The 18,276-nt window shown below is 36.9% G+C and overlaps 1 protein-coding gene across 3 annotated transcripts in view; it reads left to right on the plus strand.

The window, feature by feature from the left end:
- The window catches only part of LOC126440344 (molybdenum cofactor biosynthesis protein 1-like), a 205,336-nt gene that overhangs the window by 153,023 nt on the left and 34,037 nt on the right, over positions 1 to 18,276 (plus strand). For all 3 annotated transcript variants that reach the window (XM_050090632.1, XM_050090634.1, XM_050090633.1), the window contains one exon: positions 9,900 to 9,957. In XM_050090632.1, the coding sequence (XP_049946589.1) occupies positions 9,900 to 9,955 (56 nt within the window). In that variant the 3' untranslated portion in view covers positions 9,956 to 9,957. The remainder of the gene's footprint in view (positions 1 to 9,899; positions 9,958 to 18,276) is intronic.

Consider the following 18,276-nt stretch of genomic DNA (forward strand, 5'->3'; position numbering starts at 1 on the left):
GTGGTTTGAAAAGTTCTTGAAACAGAATAGAAAAAATGTACTTATGTCACTGAAACTTTTTTATTTTTCAATGTACCCTGCTTGTAGATTAATTCACTTGGTCCAACAGTGTTCCAATACCTCGATCCCATCTCGACAATGATTTTCCTCCAGGCCTATAAAATAGTTGTCAACTCAGGCTATCAATTCTTCATTTAAGTGAATCTTCATCCACAAAGAAAAATTTTAAGTTTAGGGAAGAGGCACGTGTGGCAACAATTCATACCTTAGTTTGTGTAATTTTACCATGGCGATGGTACATACATGCGAGCGTGCATTTGCTTGATGCTAGACGACTTTCTTCCTTATTAAACCTGGCCTTTTTCGCATATCATTTGTTGCAATTTGTCCAGAAGGTTAGCATAGTATTCTCCAGTAATTGTTTGCCCAGTGGGGAGATAATGTACAAACAGAATCCCCTTCTCATCCCAGAACACCGATGCCATGCCCTTCCCCGCTGAAGGAATTTGGTGGCGCATCCCAGAACACTGACGCCATGTCCTTCCCCGCTGAAGGAGTTTGGCGGCGGAGATTCAGCATGTTTCCACTGCCTTGATTGTTGCTTTGTCTCTGGGGTATAGTAGTAAACCAAAGTTTCCTCGTGGTCACAAACCAGCACAAAAGATCTTGTTTGTTTCTCCTAAAACAGGCCAAACATTGTTGTGATATGTCCATTCTCATGCGTTTTTGACACAGCGTCAAGAGTCGCGGCACCCATCTTGTGAATACCTTTCAGATGACATCTGGCAAGCGTGAGCAATTTCATGCACTCTAAATTGGTGATCCTCCTTGATCATTATGCGGACTTTTGCAATGATTTCTAGAGTAGTGACACGTTTTGGCTGACCTATTCATGGATGATCATCATCTAAGCTCTCCTGACCAAATTGAAATTCATTTATCCACTTGGCAACAGTTGAAGACAAAGGAGCAGAGTCCCCTGGTGTTTTCTGGAAATCAGCATGAATGTCCTTCACTTTCATACCTTTCTTTATGAAGTATTTAATCACTGCTTGAATCTCGACCCGACCCCCCGTCCCGTACCGTCGCGTCTTTGCAGATCACTGCACAGGAACAACAACAGAGCCGTGTCACTGCCACAGCTCTCTTCCAAGAGCACTGACATGGGACGGGTTTACAGGCAACAGTCCAATGAATATCATGTGAACAACTTGTGCTAGTGCTGGCCTCTTGTGGTGATTGTTGTTAGGTGTCTTTGTGCTATTGTCAAATGACGGTATGTTTATATGATTCTCTTGCATGAATGATTTCTTAAATGCAAAATTTAAAACATTTATCTCCTACTGCCACCCCAGACTGGTCAAGTGACTTGATGGAATTCTTTGACTCACTTAGTGATTTTACATAGGACAATAAATTCCCCTGCTTCTCAGCCAGATCTTTTGCTGAGGTATGACAGTGGTAGTAACCTTTCCTTGTTGCCATTTGGCATTCTCTTTTGAACCAAGAGTGCAGTAGCTTTTCCTTCCTCAGTATTTTCCAAATTTCATTGTTAAACCGCAGTGGCTCTTTTGCATCCTTAATTCGTTTACTAGGTACAGACTTGTTGAGAGTGCAATTCACGATCTGTTTAAGGTTTGACCATAATCTCTCTACGTCCGTCTTAATGGAACTAAGTGATGTCAGTTCTGTCTAAGTAAGATGCTAACATCTGCTTATCTGCTCTTTCTGGCATGAACATTTTCCTAGCCTTCTTGACTGATTTATTAATTTTTGTAACCTTAGTTGTTATGATGTTATCATGATTATTAATCCCCATCTCTATGCTGAAGTCATTGATGATATCTGGCCTGTTTGTAACTACAAGGTCTAAGATATTTCCATTGCATGTGGCATGGCAAACTAGGTGCTCAAGACAATTTTCGAAAACCACATTCAAAAGTGCTTCACAAGATTGACTGCACCCCCTGCAATGAAGCCATAGGCTACCATCTATACTCAGTAGGCTAAATTAACCTCCAACTAGTATTGCATGATCTAGGTATTGACGTGCTACTGTCTGTAGACTTTCTGTGAATGGCTCCAAAACTGTCATAGCAGAACCGGGTGGCTGATTAAAACATTCATTAATTAACTTGATTTCACGTAGACTTGTTATATGCAACCAGATAACTTCACTGTCACAATCAGCTTTGACCTCAATAGAGACAATGGACACTCCCTCTCCTACAGTGTCTAACCTGCCTTTCCGATATATATTCCATTAATCACTAAATATGTCAGAGCTTTCTACTCTGGGTTTCAGCCAGCTCTCAGTCTCTGAGAATAATTTGAGTGCGAGACTTTCCTTGATGGCAGTAAATTCGAAAACTGTGTTACAAGTACTTTGACAACTGATAAAATTTTGACAATCTACACTGGAGTGAATTCAAAAGATAAACCTCAACCAACATTGAATGTATCTTGGTGATAAAGAGCCCAAATAAATAAATAGATGATTTTATTCCATTTCATCTGATTGAATGAAACACACACAGCATAACTACTCAGAAAACAACTATAGTGCTGATTACATTTACTATCATACATGTAGCACTCTGAGAACATTTCACCTTGTCATAGTAGTCCTGTGTTTTGGAACTAGGCAGTGCTTCATTTCACAAAGCGAAAGGAATAGCTTGTGTAAAAAACAAAAGAAGGGGAAATAGTGGTTGCTGGTGTTTTTAACACTATCATTCAATTTAGTTCCTATTGTGAACTTTGCAGCTAGGATATGTAAATGCTCTGAGACTGCTATTGATAATATCTTTATGAACAAATCTAGGGGAAAAACGTCATATCGCAAAACCAGTAGTAAATGGACTATCTGATCACGACGTGCAGCATCTTGTGTTAAATGTTGAAACTTGTCAGGATAAAAAAATATTAAATCTGAGTACAGGAGGATAATAAATAAGCCAGAAATTGAGGAATTCAGGAAATTGCTCAAAGACATGAACTGGAGAGATGTTTACCTGACTCAAATGGAAAATGCAAAGCATTTATTAATAAAGTTACCTCCTCTTTTGAAAATTGTTTTCCCCTAAAGGTAACTCAGATCACACAGAAGTCAAAAGATAAACCATGGATTATACAAGGAATAAAGATATCATGTGGGGCAAAAAGGAGACTGTATCTACTATCTAGGAACGTTTCTGATATTAGAATTGTAATGCATTACAAAGAATACTGCAAAATATTGAATCAAGTAATCCAGAAATCGAAGTAGCTTTATTAAGAGAAAATGATAATTGTATCGGGCAACAAAATAAGAACTGTTTCAGATATAGTGAAGACAGAGAGAAGTGGGGCCAAAAAGGAAGTGGAACAGATAGCTCTAAAAGTAAATGAGACTTTGGTAACAAGTGCATGTAGTGTTGTAAATCTCTTAAGCAAGACTTAATTTTTGTTACTGACGGCTCGGGGTTATCAGGTTCGGTGAATGGTGCAATGGAGTATCTGGGACCAGTCTTTGAAGAACATCGTGTAGAACCTATTCGAGGAACTTTGAATTCCAACCATTGCTTCTCAGTATACTTACTCCTTAATGAAATTTGTTGCAAGTTATATATCTATATTTCCAACAAGTAGCTCAATACATATTATCAATACTAGGAATAAGAAAAATCTACATAAAGACCTAAAATCACTTATGTTGGTCCAAAAGGGGGTCCAATATTCAGGAACACACATTTTCAATAAATTACCAGCAACCATTAAAAACTTGGTTTCAGATAAAGCACAGTTTAAACAGAGTTTGAATGACTTTTTGATAGGCAATGCCTTCTACTCTATAGATGAATATCCTAACAGAGACTGTTAGGCCAGCTTAAGTAAAAATATGTTAGATATAAGTTTTGACAGCACTTGGTTGCAACAGTCAAAATTAGGTATTTTGTGTATGATAAATTTATTAATAGTGCATAACAATGTTTCATTCTGACAGCGTATTAATTCTGTAAATATTAGCTTTTCCAGTTTATTGTATTGTATTCACCTATTTTGACAATCTCATGACAAATGATCAGGGTAGTATTCATTATATTAAAATGTTTTGTGTTATACATTCTGACATGTTCCACACCCTCGAGAATCATCTCATTTTTTCGGTGTATGTAATGAAAACTGAATCAAATCAAATCCAATCACCATCTCTCATCATGTAATAACTTCACTTCTTCTTCTTCCCTTGTCGTCTCCTGTTTTTCCAGTACTCGTCCATCTCCTCCTCATGTTTTTCCCCCTTTATTCTATTCGTGTTGTTCTCAATCCCCTATTTCTTCTGCATTGAAAGCCTTTTATTTTTATTTACTTACTTTTTTTTATTGAGGTGAGTCTCTACGGACTGCGTGGTAACAACCGACTTCACTCTAGTGTCCAGGTCTTGTTCTTGCTCCAGCTTTGACTTCCTGCCAGTATCTTCTGAGCCCCTGCAAGAAGTGCCTTTTTATGCTCTTCAGATAATGGTCCTCACTGTCTTTCGGATGTTGATGCCATGTTAAAACCTTGGTAGTTGGTCACCAATCTTCTAAATTTGTTCCTTTCAGGAATTTCTCTCTGAGATACCAATCTGCTTAAGATCTTTTTCACATTCTTTGAACCATCTCGGCCTCGTTTTCTTAGATGGGATGAAACTCCATATTCTTTTTGTTAGTCGATCACCGTCCATTTTCATGAGATACCATAAAATAACAATCATTTCTTCGTAATGGATGCTGTGATAGGTTCTGTCTTGCTGCACGAGTCCTCATTTGCTCTCATTCGCCATTGTCCATCGACCCATCTATTACCTTAGGATTTTCCTTAATATCCTACACTCACGCTTTTCCAGCCGCTCAGCTTACCTTGTCTATTCGTGGTCAAAGATTTGGATGCTTATAAGCCCTCAGGTTTTACAACTGTATTATAATGTTGGAACTTGGCCCATATACTCATAGACTTTTTGTTATAAGTATTCTTTGTCAGTTGGTATGCTTGGTCTAACTTCCTCATCCCGACAATTGCTTCTTCTTTTAATCCATTCTCCAGGTGGATGACTTCACCGAGATACCTGAAATTCTTAACTCATCCAATTTTTTCCCAGGTTGGTTATCATCCATTCAGGTCCATCACAGATGTTCGTCATATGTTTTGTCTTTTGAATAGAGATCTGGAGTCTAACTTTTTTCAGCAATTTCTGACAGCCTATTTATCTTGTTGACTGCTGACTCTATGTTGTTAGCAAAAATGGCTAGGTCAGCCGCAAAATCTAAGCAGCCAATGCACACCCCTTTGTTCTTAGGACCAAGTCTGAACCACTCTTCATTTGTTTCTCCTTGGGCTAATAACTTTCTCCACTCTTGAATGACCTTTTCCAAGACACAATTGAAAAGGTTCAGATACCTCACCCATAAATTTAATTTTTGACACTGTGTTAGTAAGAGTTTGTTTGATCAGCTTTCTTGATGTATTATCCACCCCAAACTTTTCCAAAATATTCATTACTGCCTGTCAGTCGATGGAGTCATATACTTTCTGAAAATCAACAAATATGACCACATAGTTATTTTTCCAATTTTTTTTGTACCTGATCATGTTCTTCAGGTTAAAGATCTGTTCTGCGCAAGAATCGCCCTTTCGGAAACCAGCTTGATAGTCCCCAATCAGTTGGTTACAATGATCTTCTATTCTATTCTGTATCACTTTGGAGAGAATCTTACATGGAACAGATACTAATGAGGTACCCTTATAGTTATTGACATTCTATTTATCACCTTTTTTGTGTATACGATGGATTAAAGCTGACTGCCATTCAGTTGGTATCATCCCAGCTCTCCAGATCTCCTCAAAAAGTTGGACTAGTATATCTAGAGTTTCATTATTTGCCAGCTTCAGTAGTTCCACCACTATTGAATCCTCTCCAGCTGCCTTATTATTCTTAAAGTTGTTGATGATCTCTTTGGTCTCTGCTTTACTAGATGGAGATGAGGGGTAGTTTGTGGATTGGGGCACATACAGGGAATCTTTCTTTCGGTTCATCACAATTAAGTAGGTTTTCAAAGTAACGAGACATTATCTTGCAGTTCTCTTTGTTGGTCAGGCCGAGTGTGGTGTGCGTACTGTAAGATCTTCAGTACACACACCATCAGATTATTTGACTTGTTGCTCTAACAAAGTAAGCGAGTGTCAGCAATATGTCTCGTGGTCTTATCATGGCATGTTTATCTTCTGCCATTAGGTCAGACGATAGAAATGCCACTTGCACACTTAGAGTAGCAGATTGATGGTGACCAACTTTAAATAGAACTTGATTAATTTTCACACACATTTATTAAAATAGTAACAAATATAAAAATTATTTAACTTGGTTCTGGATGCTATTTACAATTGACAATCTGAAGTTCCTTTGGTATTGGTACGTTAATCTTATTCTTACATATATCTCGGATACTTGACAAAAGTGTCTATACATTTATCTTCATGGCTATGTACAGGAATATGGTAATCTTATTAGGCACAGACTGGATCTTGACTATGGACTGGCACAGACAATTGTAGAACTCGTACAGACTGGTACAGACTAATGCAGACTGGTACAGATTAATGCAGACTGGTGCAGACAAATGCAGACTGACTGATCGAAGGTCTTTACACCCGTTATAATACCTCGCACGTTCATGTATCACTGCGTGAGTGTGATGCGCGAGGAGAAAGTGTTCTATGTTAGCAGCAATCTCATTGGCTGCGTTGCATATTAATTCGCGGATCGGCGGAAGCAGAATTTGGTCCGTCTCTATGGCAGCGCCATCTCGTAGTGGGGAGATGGACGAGTGCTGCGCCTGCGCTGTTGTGCTTAGCGGGGCGCACTCTAGTGGGAAATTTGTGTACGCGCTGAATACGCGGAACTATGTACACAACACTGAGCTTTCCATTTCCGTCTCTAAAACAAAAACTAGGGGCTTGGTATCCTTTCAAATTCGATTTGAACGTCTGATAGAAGTCTCTGACATTGTTTATCTGGAAACGCTGATCGATCTGTTCTAACTGCTGTTTCTCATGCAGTAGAGTTCTGGCTGCATATTTTTGAACTTCATGGAATACATCAAAATCATCAGGTCTCCTGGTAGAGTTCCACTATTTCCATGCACTTGCTGTTTGGGCCACCACCTCACCACAAACCTCATTCCACCATGTATGATTCCTCTTTTTAGCTGTCAGGATTGTAGTATTAGCTGCTTGTTGGATCATGGAGGCAATGTCTGCCCATTTATGGGATTCAACTGTCAGTTACTGGTGGCATTGTTCCAATACGTTTTGATTGATTTTGAGCTTCGCAGTATCATATTTATGAAATTTATTTCCGGTTTTCACAGTCTTATTGAGAGGGATGAAATTAATTTTGATCTTGGAGAGGTGATGATCCTTTTACATTCAGTATGTTATCTGTAAAAAGTTTCTTTCTATTATTTCTGATTGTTTGATGTTGTTTCTTTCTTATTTCTGTAATCCATGCTATCATTGATTCCTTCTTCCAGAACTACTCATTCAGTAGAGGTCTCTAAAAAAAGATTAATCTTCTTTTAGCCATTACTTCTGATATTTTCTCAAAATTTTTGTATATCTCCTCATTACTTCTCATTTTCCAGCCATCTGTAGCTTGTATTGCAACCATTATTTTCTAATAATGCTCCTTTGTGGAACCTCTGTTCTGTCCAGCTTATAGTTCATCATTAGGCATCCTCATCCATGTAAACATCCTGGTCATACCACTGTGGGATAGTGTTTAAATTTGTTTTTTTTAGTTGTACATTTCTTGTTGTAAATATCCTTTGTCAAACGATTTGCTCTTTCCAGTTTGCTGACTCTTGCATCTACTGTTAATTCTTCTAGTCCATTTTGTTGTACAGTTTGTCCAATATATTTAAATTTACTTACTAATGCTATTTTACATTTTTGTTTTTCTAAGAATGTTGATGCATTGTTTGAAATTGTCATCAATGTTGTTTTTTTGGCTGAAATTTTGGGACCAACTCTCTTTGCTATTTCTTCCAAAAGATTTCTTTTAATAACTGTCTGTCAGATTTTTTGAAAGTATATCAGAATCATCTGCAGAAGCCAGGCAGTTTACCTTAATTCCATTTGTTTTTCGTCCTAAAACTATTGGTTCAATTTTGTGATTTTTTTTCTCCAAATTCCAATAACTTTCTATTTTTTCTAGAATGTAGTTTTACAGTAAAGGTGATAAACTGTCCCCTTGTCTAACACCAGTTTTTATTTCAAATGGTTGAGATACTTCCCCCATAAATTTAGCTTCAGTCACCCTATTTGCTAGTGTTTTGAGGATTATGTTTGCTTTAACACAAAATTCTTTGATGATTTTACCCATAATTTCTCTGCCTACCAAATCAAATGTTTTCTTGAAACCAATATGTGATACTATTATTGGTTTGGTGATTAACAGTCTGTGGAGAATTATCAATTTTCTAATAAACATCTGTTCTGTGCAGGGTCTTCCCTTTCTAGAGCTCCTTGAGATTCTCCCAGTTATTTGTCTAAAGTTTCTACAACTCTGTCCAGAGAATTTTTGATAATATTTTGTATACCACTGGCAGAAGTCAGGCATCTCTGCAATTGTTGACATTTTGTGTGTCCCCTTTTTTTCACAGCTGTGGATTAATGCTTTCAATAATCTCTTCAGCTTTCCAAATGTTCTCAAACAGCAGTTGTAGATCATTTGTGTGTTCTGACTATTTCAATAATTTTGCTGTAGTGGAGTCTTCATTTGTTGCTTTGAAGTTTTGGAATGATTTGATGGCTTCATGAATTTATTGTTCTGTTAGTGGAAAATCTTCCTCCAGATGTTGTGGGACTGCTATTATATATTGCTACAATGTGCTGTTATTGTTATTGTTGTTGTTGTTGTTGTTGTTTGGTTGCCTGTTCTTCAGCACTATCTTTCTGTTTCGTTTATCTATTTGCCGCCATTTTAGCCCATTTACCGGTATTTTCAGCTTGTTCTTCACTTATTTGACCTTTTGGTGGCTCCTCTTGAAGAGATCTTATTTCTCAGCATTTAAAATTACATCATCTGCTGCTCTTTCGCATCTGAATTTCATCATGTCCAGTCTAGTTTTTTCATTCATTTAACCATCCATCTTCCATGACTCAAGATCCTAAATTTTCATCCTTATTTCTTGAACAGTCTCATTTCTCTTTTTACATTTTCCAGATGAAGAAACTTTTGGTCCTCAAAGCTAAGATTAGTATCAGTTTTTTTATTTGTTTCTGCCTATGGCTGCTATATCTCTTTAGTTAGAATATTTTCTCTCTCTGTATTTGATTATAGTCTAAGTCTGAATATTTTTATAAGTACATTTATTGCTGTAGCAATGAGTAAAATAAATTGTATTGCACTGCCTGTAGCATGTAGCACCATTTTGACTGTTAGTCCTCTTGCTGTACAAAAAGTAGCTTTGATGATTACTTAATGCAAGTATTTTGTAAGAGCTGTGGAATGGTTAGTATCTGTTTATATTTTTCTGATTAATTCAAGCTCGTCAATGCACATCCTGTGTTAAGGAAATATTTGCACTGAATTTACTGTGTGTTAAATATAAGCAGTGGATCCATTGGGGTAGTCTTTTTGGTAGAAATATGTCAAGGTGAACAAAACAGGAGATGGTGAAGGAAGAGAGGGAAAAGATCAACATTTGCTTCTCATCAGCAATATAACTGGGTTGAAACATTCAGTGAAAATTATCTGTGACAGGAAGTTGTCAGAAATACATTTTTTGAAGAAACTTTATGTTTGTATAAGCATTTATTAAATTTAAAAATTGGATTTCATGTGTTAATACAAAAGGTAATGTTTTGCATTGCAGGCATGCTGAACCTGTCAAAGATGAAGAATCGGCCAATGATTCTTATTGGAGGATAACAGTATGTATAACTTAAACTTGAGATTCTTGAAAATAAAGCTAGTCAGTATTTCTTAACAGTACTGATTTAAATACATCTAAAAGATCGCTGTTACCTAAATGAAAGTTGACGAGCAAAGTCTTAGTGGACATTTGTATAAATTTGTCATAGGTGTTATTTACAAGAAGAGTAGGTGGTGGTGGTTAGTGTTTAACGTCCCGTCGACAACGAGGTCATTAGAGACGGAGCGCAAGCTCGGGTTAGGGAAGGATTGGGAAGGAAATCGGCCGTGCCCTTTTTTTAAAGGAACCAACCCGGCATTTGCCTGAAACGATTTTAGGAAAATCACGGAAAACCTAAATCAGGATGGCCGGAGACGGGATTGAACCGTCGTCCTCCCAAATGCGAGTCCAGTATGCTAACCACTGCGCCACCTCGTTCGGTCAAGAAGAGTAAATAGTTTCAATAAGAGTAAATAGTTTCAATAGGAATGTAGTGAGACATTTAACAAATGTGATGACCACACATTAATAGGACCTTGTAACACTACCATTATGATATTAGTATGCTTTTATGTAAATAACAGAAACCCTGTCTCTATGTTGCCACGTATAACCCTCTTACTAAAATTTAGTTTAGTTTCCAAATAAAATACACTGTGGACGGATAGTCCTGTTTATAGGAAAAGATAATCAATAGAGTTATCCTTCTTACAGGATTTACCGTTTGTTGCGTCTAATGGATAAGTAAATTGGACTATTCACTTCTTTTCCTAAGATCTTACCCAGTGGCTAGATAGAAACACAGTATGAATAATAATATACTGAAGCTAGGACAACTCATTTCCAAGTTCATTTAGTGGTTTAAAACATGTACTTAATGGTCACCAACCTATCCTGGCAATGAAATAGTGAAGTATTGGAGAAGCAGAAATGTGAATTTTGCCTACTTTCTTGCTACTGTTTAGTTTGGCTCTTCGAATAAATTACCCCACTTAAACAATTTTGGGCTACATCTTTATACATTATGATTTAAAAAAAGAAAAAGCCCAGTACATAACTTCAAGGAAGGTAAAAAAAATTAGCCGGGGATGGGGGGAACAACCTTTAGATAAGCACTTTCCATAATCAAGAAACTTAAATACTTAGACACTAAAGCACACACTTTTTAACTGAACATTTCACTTAAAGAAAACCTCTTTCTTGGTGGAATTTACTTTCAAAAGCTATTATTCTTTGAACTAATTCTGTATAGCCATCTAACAGGTTCTAGTAACTTGGCTTCACTCTGATTGAATTTTATGTAAGCAAACTATAACACTTTGCAATAGTTAAGAAAACATTTTTATTATTTACACTAAAGCAATTTAAATGGTGCCTCTTTATATTAACTTGGTACTTCACTCTGATTGAATTTTATGTAAGCAAACTATAACACTTTGCAATAGTTAAGAAAACTTTTTTATTATTTACACTAAAGCAATTTAAATGGTTCCTCTTTATATTAACTTGGCACTTCATAAGTCTGTAAAACAGGACACTCGGATCAATCAAACACCAGGAAGGAACCCTATACAGATGTATGATTAGGATGAAATGACAGGGTGAGCCAGTTTCCGTAAATTTCAAGAATGATTATTAAATCACAGTTTAAATTAATGGTTCATGCTGTACAAAGGTAAAAATAGAAAAAAAATCTTATCTGGTGGCTATAGGCTTGGGTTTGGCGAACAGTTATGACGGCTACACTACCCACACTATGGCCTGCAAGTTTCTTGCTGTATGGGCTCAATTTCTCTTCTTGGCTTCATTCAGTTTTACATACAGTAGCTCAACAACTCGCAGCTATGCTGTAAGCTGTTTGCAGTCTTCAACCAAGGCATTTTTATGAAAATTTGCAGGCAAAGCTTCTGCTCCACAAAGGAGTTACCTCAATCACTGCTGCCTACAGACTGTGTGACTTACTTCCCACACTTGCTCAAGGTAGCACGCCAATTCGCCTTTCGCACCTTTTCCACTCCCCACAGCTATTTTCGTTTCAAACAAAAGCACACTGGCTTTTACATAACACCTATTTCTTACATTGTTCCTAAGCATGACCATTTCTTAAATTGTCAAATTTACATCAACATGAACAATTTATACACACAAATATTTTTAAATACAAAATGTTATCAAAACATTATTTAGACCCTTGGTATCCTTTGTAGAGGACTTGGGCAGGTTTGTCCCATCCTAGTACACATTATTTTGTTACCTCCCTTCAGATATTCCATTTAGCTACATCTACAATAATTCCCAATGTTCTGCCTTTTGAGGTGTCCAGTGCGGGTTGTTTTTATTTTTTATTTGATATGCGTATTCCATAGATCCGTACATGCGAGGGATTCGCCTGGATGTGGAACGTGTCAATACAATTGTACAAATACAATTAATGCTACAGAATAGTAATATAATTCAATGATATAGATATTACAAGCTGTCATTAAACTAGTATAGCAATTCTCAACATAACATTATAACTATAACATTAACACTATAACATTAACATAATATTGTATCATCCATCTAATAACTAAGAGACTAAATACATCTATTATTAAGGGAGGGCATTACTTCTGGAAAAGAATTCATCTAACGAGTACAGTGGATGGTCGAGCAGGTATTTTTTTAACATACCTTTGAACAGCGTTTCATTTTCTATTGTACATTTAATATAATTAGGCAATGCATTAAAAGTCTTTATAGCCGCATACTTTACTCCCTTCTGTACAAGTGTTAAATTTTTTAGTTCAACATGTAGATCATCTTTACCTCTAGTATTGTAGTTATAGTATGAACAATTTGTTTCATACTGAGCATAGTCTTTATTAACTACATTCATCAGAGAGTATATGTACTGACATGTTGTGGTCAGAATACCTAACTGTATAAAAAGTTTTCTACATGAGGTTCGTGGAGGAACCCCACACATGATTCTGACTGCTCTCTTCTGAGCATTTAAGATTTTTTTTGAGGCTGGTGAATTACCCCAGAATATTATTCCGTAACTCATTAATGAGTGAAAGTACCCAAAGTAAGACGATTTTAAAATGTTGATGTCCCCAAAATGAGTAATTATTCTTAGAGCAAAAGTTGCTGATGAAAGCCTTTTTAGAGTAAGGGACACATGATGTTCCCAGTTGAGCCTACTGTCAATGTGAACCCCCAGGAATTTAGTGGATTGCACCTGTTCTAGTTCCTGGTTGTCATGAGCAATTACTATACTTTCTAGAGTTTTATTTTTGTGTGGAACTGTATAAAATTAGTTTTTTTAATATTAACTGAAAGAGAATTAATTGAAAACCAAGCTGTAACTTCTCTGAGTATATCATTAACATCAGTCTCCATATCAGCAGTAGACTGACCATCAACGACAATGCTTGTATCATCAGCAAACATTGTGAATTCACAATTTTTACTAATGGACAGGGGTAAATCATTAACATATATTAAAAACAGCAAGGGTCCAAGGACAGATCCCTGGGGAACTCCATGCTGAATTTTGCCCCATTCAGAATCCACTAGATTAGGAGATCCTTTGTTGCAGCCATGTAGAACCACCTTTTGTTTCCTGTCTTGAAGATATGATTTTAGCCAGTTACCTATAGGCCCTTTGATTCCGTAATGATAGACCTTCTCCAAGAGTATCTTGTGGTTTACACAATCAAAGGCCTTGGAAATATCACAGAAGACACTAACTGGTGACTTCTTACTATTAATAGACTCCAAGACATCATTTGTGAGTGAATATATGGCACACTCTGTGGAAACCCCTTTTTGAAAACCAAACTGTCTGTGGTTAATAATATTAAGTTTATCAAGATGTGCCACAATCCTGTTATACACTGCCTTTTCAAGAACCTTTGAGAATGTTGTTAAGAGAGAGACAGGACGATAATTTTTTACATCTGTAGCATCGCCAGACTTGAAAAGAGGTCTCACAGTGGCATATTTCATTCTCTCTGGAACAACTCCCTCATAAAGAGACATGTTGCAAATGTGAGCAAGTACTACACTTACATCATTACTGCAGGCTTTCAACAGTTTATTAGAGATGTTATCTATACCTGAAGATCCTTTACTTTTCAATGAGTGAATTATTTTTTTTATTTCATTAACAGTTATGGGTGTTACATTTATATCATTAAAACATTGTGGGAGGTTAAGTTTCAGAATATCTAAAGCTTCTCTTAGGTCACCACTGAACCTATTTGAGAGGTGACACTTAGAAAGTGGTTGTTAAATGTGTCTGCTATCTGTTTACTATCAGTTATTTCCAAATCGTTAATTTTTAGGACAGCAGATTTTTCATTGTCAGATGGTGAAGTACCTGTTTCCCTCTTTATTACATTCCAAATCGTTCTGATTTTATTGTTTGAACAGTTAATTTTAGATTGCATGCACATACTTTTAGATTTTTTAATGACTTTAGTTAAGATTTTGCAGTATGTCCTATAATATTTCATCTGCAGGGGATTATTGGATTGTCTAGATATTATATACAGTTCCCTTTTTCTCTGGCATGATATTTTTATGCCCTTGGTGAGCCATGGTTTTTTGCTTGATTGCCTGTTCTGTAGTCTACAGACCTTTTTTGGAAAGACATTTTCAAATATATCTGATAATTCATCAGTAAATAAATTATATTTTGTATTAACATCATTTGCAAGATAAACATACCTCCAGTCAGTCTCCCGAATGCATAATTTGAATTTTTGGATATTTTCCTCATTCATGTTTCTAATGGTTTTCCACTGTGCACTAGCTTTGTTCTGATTTGTATTAAAGTTGTCAATTGTGAGTATTTGCCCATCATGATCAGAGAGTCCATTTATGACTTTTTCAACTTTGATGTGATTAGTTTTACTCATATCTACAAAGATATTGTCTATTAGAGTGCTGGAAGTGGCAGTAGTTCTTGTGGGAAAACTGACAGTGGAGACAAGGTTGTAGGTATGCATTAAGTTTGCAAACTCTGTCTTAGAAGATGAGCTTCCTAGGAAATCTATATTAAAATCTCCAGTCACTATAATGTCCCTATTTTTTCTTGTGAGATACAATAGCACAGAATCTAATTGTTTCATGAATACTTTAAAATTACCAGATGGAGCCCTGTATACTGCTACGATTACCAGTTTCTTGTTACCTTCTACTATTTCTGTGACACATGCCTCAAAGTCTTTCTCTACACAATATTTCTCTACATCTATTGTATCAAAGGACAGGCTGTTTTTCACATAAATAACTGCCCCACCTTTGCACATATGCTTTCTACAAAATGAGGTAGCTAAACCATAATTTGGTATATTGAGCATTTCAATGCCAAAAGTGATATGGTGTTCTGTCAGACAGAGAATATGAGCACAATTTGCGCCTGTTGGTTCATCAATAATTACAATAAATTGGTCTAACTTACAGAGCAGGCTTTGAATATTTTGGTGAAAAATTTTGAGCTCATTTTTAATTACATGATTAGTTGTGGTGTTACCATTGCTAGGACTGAGTTTTATTACTTTTGACATACCAGTATTACAGGAACAGTTTTCTGCAGGGAAGAGGGAGCTGTTGTGCTGGTAACACCCACATTTGTTGTTATTAACTACATTACTTACATTCTGATTGGAACCTTCCCCCTTCTGCCCCAGTACCATAAAAAATCCCCATTTGCAGCTGAGGACTTTCTTGATCTCAGGCACATCCTATGTGGAGCAGCTGCAGTCACTACTGTTCTCCTTTTTGCCATAGAGGGTGGATCTCCTGTTGGTGAGGTTTCTACACTGTCGGCTTGTACACTTGATCCTGTGGGGGTTGGTGTTGCTGTTTCTGCTATTGATGACTGTTCTTCCTCCTTAAATGCTGCTGCTTCACAAGTTGGCGGTGGACTAACGTTTCCCACTTGAGTTGTAACTGCTGGTGCTGTCTTGCTTTTGTATAAAAGACCTGTTTGTGTTGATTCACATACAGGTGCTGCTGCATATGAAGTCTTCCCTTCAGCTGTTCCATTAGGTTTGAAGGAGTATTTTGACGACACTGTATGTATTTCTTCCAATGGTACAGTTTCAATGGGCACAGGTGCTTTTAGAATGATTGGAGGAGTGGTGTTTTCAAATAGTTTGAATGTTTCTGCTAATAATGCTTTAGCGAGTACACGTTTTCCTAGCCAGTTCCTGTGCATTCCATGCCGAGTAAAATGGTTTCTCTCTTCGGAATTACTGTCCAAAAACTTCACGTCCTTGAATGCTTTGCATACCTTTTGAAACATTCTGTTTGTGAATTTGATTTCATTATTTACACATGAACTGTTTATTAGGTCATGTCTATATGGGATGCTAACGATGATTGTTTTTCTTGGCGAGATTCTTTCCAGTGCATTTCGCAATGCTGTGATTGCATTTTTCGACTCATTTTTATAAACATCGTTAGCTCCAGCAATAATTACACAAACATCGTTTGGTTGAGGGCTTAAATCTTTAATTATTTGCTGGAAAGGAGCCCCGGGTTTTACTGTGGCAGTAACGGAAAATTTAGATTGCATATTCGTAAGAATAGTGGCTAAATCTCGTCCATGGCTGTCTGCAAAGATATAAACTTTTGGTTTTGTCTCGTCTTCTCTCAATAATTTCGTTTGTCGGTGTTTCTCTTGTGCAATGGGCGCAAACGAGTTTTTCGTAACTATAGCAGATATTGGAGCACTTTGAATTTCAGTAACGGTTTCTTTGAGAGTGTTGTAGTTTTCACTTTGTACATTTTTCACAAAAGGATTAAAATCGACATTCAAAGAATTAATTAACGATTCGATGTCATTCATATATTTTTTAGCTATTGCGAGTTCTTCTTTCAGCACATCAGAGATGAGTTCTTCAGTACCAGCATTATACATCTTGACTGCACTTTTTCGAGCACTGCACTTAACAAAGCCACATACACAATTCGGATTTATCACTTTTCTGTTGTTCATACACGATAGATGGATCCATATATGTGAAAAAGAGCACAAACAAATACCGCTATGAATACTGTTTTGGCAGACTATGCACTTTAAACTAAATGTAATACGATTTTCTATGGCACGATTTACTACTGCTTGCACACTCGACGCCACTTCCTGGGTGTATTGTATCGAGTTAGCTTTTTCAAATTTCCATGTGGGTTTATCAATGTATTTTGTAACTGATATTTCAGCACCAATGATAACTTATGTGAGCCAATGTACACTCCTTGAAAAATGTTTCAGTACTACTATTGAGTGATTCAGTGGTAATTTGTTCTCATCAGTGGAAAAGATGGATGGGTAAGGTTTTGTATCAGTTTCCATCTGCCTGCCCAAAACGTTTTAAATTCCTTGGCATCAAACTTAGATAATTTCTTGTGTGTTGATCCATTCGAACAATGGTTCTCTATTTTTGTCTCTATTTATGTATCTCCGGGTTGTGTTTTGGAATTAAAATCTTAAACATATACGTGCTGTCTAGTTGCTGTGTGTAAGACTAGTGTCAGACACTTTCCGTTAGGTGATTTGTGGACTGATGTAATAACCAGGCCTTTGAGTTTTATTCTAATTACTTCTACATCACTAATTTTCTGACAGCTTAAGCCAGCATAATCCAAGAGCTGTTTCTTTTTTCATTTATTGTGGTAGCACCTAACAATTGAGAGGAGTATTGATATTGCTTTATATTGCGTAATCTTGCATGTAGCTTCTGAATTATCACCTAAATGCATTTCCTATAGAGCTATAATACTGATGGCATGCTCATCATCTAATTTGCTTTGGTAACTGCATTTGTCACTTGTTAATCCTACGTTAATTTGCATAATATGGACACCTAGCCTGATAATTTTTGACTGTAAGCTCTGAGAAGTGCTGGACCATCTTTTGTGTACAGTTTTTGCTGTATGCTCCTGCAGTCACACTGCCTTGGTGGACCATCTCGGGGGTTGTCTACATGCCACACAACAGACTTTTTGGTGTCCCTTGTGAATGATTCACTGGTAAATATCCTGTCCCATACACTTTTGTTTGTAGACAATACTTCTGTGTTAGCTGAAAATAGAGCCAGGAAGCAGTAGTCTCAGTACCTCAGAGAATTAGTTTCAGGTAAAGTATATGGATCTAACATATCTAAAATGCACATGGTTTAGTTTGGAAACCACACAAACACCCAAATGTACACACCCGCAGTAGCTGCACGGGGTGGGGTGGGGAGGTTGGGGGGGGTGGGGGGGAGGGGGGGGCAGAGTGATTGGAGAAGACAGTACATTGTCTGAATGGGAAAAGATTGGTGGGTACAGAAGAGAG

This window comes from Schistocerca serialis, unplaced genomic scaffold (genome assembly GCF_023864345.2).
Source record: "Schistocerca serialis cubense isolate TAMUIC-IGC-003099 unplaced genomic scaffold, iqSchSeri2.2 HiC_scaffold_1362, whole genome shotgun sequence".
Taxonomy (NCBI): Eukaryota; Metazoa; Arthropoda; class Insecta; order Orthoptera; family Acrididae; genus Schistocerca; species Schistocerca serialis.